The sequence below is a fragment of the Pinus tabuliformis genome, chromosome 7 (genome assembly GCF_031772625.1).
Source record: "Pinus tabuliformis cultivar Carrire ecotype Pingquan chromosome 7, CPIR1, whole genome shotgun sequence".
Lineage (NCBI taxonomy): Eukaryota > Viridiplantae > Streptophyta > Pinopsida > Pinales > Pinaceae > Pinus > Pinus tabuliformis.
The window spans coordinates 2,032,693,544-2,032,700,323 of record NC_142293.1 but is presented as its reverse complement, the minus strand read 5'-3'; the positions used below and the strand labels follow the sequence as shown (position 1 = coordinate 2,032,700,323).

General features: G+C 37.8%; 1 protein-coding gene across 1 annotated transcript; it reads right to left on the bottom strand.

Annotated features, from left to right (window-relative positions):
• Positions 1-4,872: 4,872 nt before the first annotated feature.
• LOC149256651 (FCS-Like Zinc finger 2-like) lies at positions 4,873-5,800 on the bottom strand. Its single transcript, XM_089457486.1, has 2 exons — positions 5,465-5,800; positions 4,873-5,374 (listed from the first exon to the last, which is right to left on the bottom strand). Exons 1-2 carry the CDS (start codon positions 5,653-5,655, stop codon positions 5,188-5,190), a joined length of 378 nt encoding a protein of 125 aa, XP_089313612.1. The 5' UTR covers positions 5,656-5,800; the 3' UTR covers positions 4,873-5,187.
• Between the last annotated feature and the right edge of the window lie 980 nt (positions 5,801-6,780).

The window sequence follows — 6,780 nt, the reverse complement described above, 5'->3', positions numbered from 1 at the left end:
TTCCAAAAGACCAAGTCTAGAGGAAAGCTTGGTGAGATAAGTGGCAATAGGGAGGACTCATTGTTGCAGAGGCTTACTATAGCTCATAGTGAGTGTGAGAAGCTCATGAAGATGGAGAAGAAGACGACTACTGATAGTCATAGCAGAGGTTTTGAGGAAGACCACAACAGAAGAAAAGTGAAGAAAGAAGATGCCAAGGCAAATGGCATATGGAAGCAGTTGATTGATAAAGAATATGAGAGGGAGAAGGCTGAGATAATAGTCCATCTTGAAGTACTGATGGAACTGTTACAGAGGAAAGATAAAGACCAGAGGTGTGGTTTTCGTATGAGAAGAAAGATAAGGTGGCATAGGCTACAGAGGAGGAAGAGCAAATGATGAATGCTCGACTGAAGGATGAATTACTCAGAATAAGTGAGTATCAGGAGGAAGACTTGAAGACTGAAACTTCAAGTGAGGCCAAGAGGTCTTATGGTGTTAAATTTGATAACTTGTGTATGTTTGTAGGTGGAACATGTGAGGAAGGATAATTTGCTGACATTTTCATTGAGGAGGAAGAAGACATGCAGAATCTAAACTCTGTTCCGAGAGAAGATGGGATAACTAGGTCTCATATAAATGTCCATACACAATTGGGGAAAAGTGTTGCTTTTCAGCGTATCGTAAGGGGTAAGAGCAAAGAAAGTTTGGCTTATGATAATGGCCAAAAGAAAGAAGAAGTGGAGAAGGATATCAAGCAACCAAGTGGAGGGTTTGAAGAGGCTGAGAAGAAGACCATTGAATATTTTCTGAGTCATATAGAGGACTTGGAACAATAGGAGGACTTGATGATTGAATCATCAAATGAGATCATGAGGTCTTGTGGTTTTAAAACTGACAAGCTATGTGTGATTACAGGTATTGCAGAAGACAAACCATCCTTTGGAACTGTCTTGAATGAGGTTGAAAGTTGCCAAGCAAAGTATGATGATGATTGTCTTTCAGATGAAGATCAAGATGAGTTATGGCAGCATAAGGAGTTCATAAATTCCTTGCTTAGTGAAGGAAGTATCTTCAATGGAGATGAGACAATTATGTCTTACGATGAGGAACCTGTTATTGGTAAGGACAAAGAGGAATTGGATTTCTTGAGTGGCCAAAGAAAGACTATTGGACAGACATCTAAAGCTGTCACACAGATGGAGAATCAAACTTTTATTCTGATGAAGATTGAAGAAGTAGTGTCACCAAGAAATTGGACTTGTGACAAAGAAGAAGATAATGAGGATTGTATAGAATTTTTGGGAGAAATTCCAAGTGAGATGGCAGATTTGTGGCATAAGTTAAGTGTTTTGGAGAAAAGGCTAGAAAACCAAAGAATAAGTGTCCAGACTGTAAAATCAGAGTTGAATGAGAATGTCATGGATGACAAATGTGGAAAAGAAGTTGTCAAAAATGTTGGCAAACAGAGAAAACATGGTGAAACATTTATGCTTAATGAATTGGTTGATTCTGATGTACTAGATAATAGAGAAGAAAATGTGGATGAGTATACAGTCGTGAAGATGATAGGCAATAAATCTGAAAATATGAAGCAGCAAGTGGAAGTTGCAGAAAAAGAAGTTCACCATTGTGAACCAGAGCGAGGAGACATCCTTGAAACGGATGATGTGGAGGAGAGACTAGCTGAGAGTCTCGTGAATTCTTTTGAGAATTTAAATCAGCATACTGATGCGCTGACAAAGGAGTTAGAGGAAAACTCAGAACATCAAATTGAGATGTCACCAAAGAAGGAAAATGAAATGAGGCCTTATATTTTTAATTATGATAATTGGGAACATTCAAATGAAGGAGGAAAAGGAAGATTCCATGACAGTACTTAACCCATGGAACGGAAACATTAAATCATTGGAAAGTAAATTTGCAGACAAGGAGTAGAAATTAGATGTTGTAGAGGGAGATATCTTCAAGGATATTCAGGAAGTTTGGGTGGCAGCAATATCTACAACAGTATCTAGAGCAATCTCAATAGTAATAGCAAAAGTTGAAGCAGAAAAAGCTGAAGGAAGTAATCAACAATTCAAATATGAATGGACAACATGCAGTGAGATGCAGTGGTAGAGTAATAAAATCAAGATTTGTTATCAGCAAAGGATTGAACTACAAGAGGCCATAGATGAACTATGGGATTTGATGCGAGTACCTAAGAAAAGCTATAGCAGAGCCAAGCAAGTAATCCACTGTAAAGTTGAATGGAGGGTGAAGAATGATGAAGGTAAAGACAGTGGAGCACTACAGCATAAGGTGTGGAAGCCTAGAAGGTTACAACCAAAGAGAGATGAAGACAGTGAAGCTTATGGACAACAACAAACAAAAGTTTGGGACCTTGGAGGTTTTTGTCAGCATATGAAATCACATGATCAGGAGATCATGAATGTTTTCAACTTTGGGAGTCTGATGCAGGAGCATTGGCTCTCAAAGATCAAGCTCGAAGTATCTAGTCAGACCTAAAGGTCTAGACGTCAGCCAAGAAGGGGCCATTGTAAAATTTCATGTAAAACAATGTTTATTTCTTAGCAAGCATAGATAGGGAATCTATTTAGTTGTTAGGTGTCAGTTAATGATATCCCTAAAGAAATGGGATGACTCGAAAGAGTAGTTCTTGTTTGTAGTTAGTAGTTGAATGAGTCATGAGGATAGGTGTGGATTCAATTTAACGAATCATGTAACTGAAATGAGTATGATGGCAGAGTTTGAGTAACGAGTCATTGAGGAGATGAGGATGAATGACTATGTTTAGAAATCAGTTACAGAATTGTAAGGGTAGTTGTGTTATGCTGGCAATATCAAATCCAAGTATAAATGTAAATTGAAGGATCATTTTCGAGGTTAGCTAGCTTAGGAAAAGAAGTTAGTTCAGTGGACTCAATCCGAGAGGATGGATAGGCTGGAAGAGCACATATAGCAGTACCAGTTAGACTGGATGTAATCACAACAAATTGAATCTATTCGAGAATACAGAGCACTTTGTATCCAGCAAACAGAAGGAAGAAAATTCATAAAAGAAAACTGTCACCAATTTTTCGGATCGATTTCTGATCAAAGGAAGACGAATTTCGAAATTCTGGCACCTGGGTTTTGTTCAGAGTGGGGTCTGTTTGGTAACACGCGAGCAATTTCCCAAAAAGATCCTTTGTTTGGGAGTTACGAAGAGATATTTAAACTATGTTTTTACAAACTGCGAGATTAAAAAAAAATGTGTTCTTCCTATAACAGCACCACCGTAGTTTGCTATGAGAGTCTCTGTAACAGCACTGTAGTTTGCTGTGAGAGTCCTGTAACAGCACCGTAGTTGGCTGTGAGAGTCTGTAACTGCACTATAGTTTGCTGTGAGAGTCCTGTAACAGCACCGTAGTTGGCTGTGAGAGTCTGTAACTGCACTATAGTTTGCTGTGAGAGTCCTGTAACAGCACTGTAGTTCGCTGTGAGAGTGACAAAATTGTAATTCTGTAACAGCACTGTAGTTTGCTGTGAGAGAAAATATTTGTTGTTCATGCTGTAACAGCATTGTGGTTTGCTGAGATAGCAGCCATCTGGAAAGAATGATCATCATTGAAGGTATTTGGAATATGGCATGCCTAGGGCACTAGGTCTGCATCAATTCTCCCTTTGCTTCAGATTCTTTCTCTCCTCTACATACTTCACTTAAAAAAAGAACCAAGGCTGATATACATTCATAAATCCTGAAGAAGCAAGGCTACCTAAAGCGCCTGTGACTTGTTTTATGATCATGGTTCCCAGAAAACACCACGGAAAATCATTTTTTTAAATCATTTGCTCATGTGAAGTATGCAATTCATCCAGAATAGCAGAGCCCATAACTATAATATGAATGTTACGATCAGGAATCAAGTAATCTACTCCAAAATTTCCTCATTAAGAATTCAACTTCGGTTCCTAAATTCAACTGTTTACCATCAATTCATATAATTGGCATAATTTCAATGTTGTACTGTTCAATACTGATGAAACATCATTAGAGATTTAGTCAGATTACTGAAAGCTAGCTTGGAATTGTTGTAGCCTCCTCCAAGGCTTACTAAATAAGGACGCACTTTATGGATTTGTTTCATTTTAAGATTACGAATAAGGGGCAGTTACTTGGATTTGAATTTAAATTTTGTTTAGATAATCGTTCTGAATTCTTCTCAGAAAAATGAAAATTATCACCACTATTTCTAAAGGGTTTAATCCATCTTAAAAATATCAATGGGTAAATTAAAAAAATTGACCTCAAGTATATTTTAAAATTGTTATTTTCTTGATTCAAAGTTCGTCTTCCTGGGTAAGGAAACAGCTTAGTGGCCCAATAACCACAAGCATTTGGCAGAGTGAAAGCTTAGTCTTTCTCACATATTACCATTAATGTAGTTATAGGTGGTGTGGTTTCACTTGAATAAGGGTGATAAATCAGCCTACATGCTTAACCTGTCTCTTTCTTCACCACCAGTAAGATAATTACAGGTGGTGTGGTTTCACTTAAATAAGGGTGATAAGTCAGCCTATTTTGACAGATAATTACCATTGATGGTTGTCTCCAATACTGGTTTGAGAACTAATTAATGATAAAATTGTATATAAAAAAAAATGCAGATTAATGATAAGTTTGCTCATTGTATAAATAAAACATATACCAGGCAGTGAAAGCTGGACATGCCAGACTAAAATATATTTTAAAAATCACCCCACAAATGGTTTACCACTCACATTTTTCAAGACAGAAGCAAATTTAGAAAAGAAGTCTGATTTTCTGGTTGCAAAATCAAATAATCATCAAGCACGGCCATGATTCACATAGAGCTTAGAACTTTCCAATTTCTGCTAAATAATTAAACATATTTCTAATGTAAGATATAATTTCGTTTACAATTTGACCGAGCCACGATCAGACACAAAAATATCCAGAAGGACACAGTGAAAACTAGTTCAAAAATTGCTTGCATGGTCCAGAACAACAATTTTTTTTGTCAAGGGTATATGAAACGCCTGTTTACAATTTACAATTTACAGAGTATATATATATATATATATATATATATATGGATTACAAATACCCACCAAGAGTAATATTAGAGCAGACAGTATGCTATGCTTTACTAGAGTCAAAATAGCTTAATCTCTCATAAAAAGATGGAGCCCCTTCAGTCATCATGCTGCTGCAACACTCTTCGTCTGTGCATGAAAATTGCCCTTGTTTGAATTCTCATGGCTATTAGAGGACGAGACATGCTCTCCTTTTTTCAAGTCAGTAATGGCTGCAACCTTTTTCTCTTTGTGCTCGTCCATGGTTATCTTCTGTTGCCGGCATTCCACACTGCAAAATGCAGTGTCACCTCTGCACAGAAAGGAAAAATTAAATATTTAAGAGATCAAATCAAGCCAGATTGAATTAAACGAAACCCAGAGAATTCATCAATCAATTTACCTGTACATGTAGATGTCCCGACCATCGCCCAGACGACGGTTACAGAGATGGCAAGCGTCGAGGAAATGGGCGGGCTCCATGGGCTTATTAGAATTACTGTAACTAGTAATTCCAGATCCCATATGAAAAACAGAGGAATCTGGAATTTTCTCGGATTCAAGGGCGAAATTTGCAGTTCCAAGCTGTGACATGCTTGTAGTGAGATTTATGCGTGGAGGCAGAGGTTTCTCTTTTTCCCTATATTCTTCTCCTCTCACCCAGATCGCGCCGAGCTCCAAGTTCGGCGAGGCAATTGAATGAGCAGACAGAGACTGGGTTACTTGCGCTAATTAGCTCGGATTTCAAGGCTGGTAGCCATTGTTCTGTACACGGAATGGCCCTATCACGTCACTGTCTTTGATTCCTGTCACGTCACTGTCTTAACAATCCAGACTGGTGACAATGACTAAAGGCCATTACCAAATTAAATTAAATTAAATAAAGAGGGCATCTAGAGAGCTCATTCACGTTTTGATTTTACTCATCTAGATAGCTCAATGCTTGTTTTAATTTTACTCATATAAATTTGCTCAATTTTGATTTTACTCATCTAGAAAGCGAAAAATGCGAAAAATGCGATTATTTGATGATATAGTTATGATTTTGTTAGGGTGGCTTGGCTTTTATTGGGTGGTGACAATGATGTCTAATGAATTAAGACCTAACAACACACTATAATTTTATAATTTTTTTATTTTACATATTGTATTAGAACATAATTTATGATAAAAGTGTGTCATATCTAGTGGTGAGGCCACGCTACTGGGTGGCTTGTTAAGGTAACGCTCCATATTAACACTCGCCATCTTATTCCCTTCACTTTCATTTTATTCATGAAAAGAAGTTGCCCCATTCATGTTTCGTTTTTCAGATCATCATGAAAAGCTTTTTATGAAATGAAAGTATGAATTAATTGAAACCTTAGTTGACATATAAAAGTCGCTCCCGAACTTATCCAACATCTGGCCAACTCTGGCATATCCACACTAGATCACATTGTCGACCCGGACAACACTACCATTTCCTCTCATGCTTGGGAATCGGTGTTGGATCTTGGCATACCTGAGGTCTGCAATCAAGAATAGACCAGATATACAAATGCACTCGCTGAATCACATGTCAGGATTCTGGACAAGGAAGACGAGCTCATTTGGGTTTTATCTCATCATGGATCATACTCTCCAAAGGAAGGTTATCCCATTATTTATGTGGAGCACAAGCCCCCTGACAGTGTATGGTGGTGGTGCCCTCTCTAGAAGTTAAAGGGCCCTCCCAGA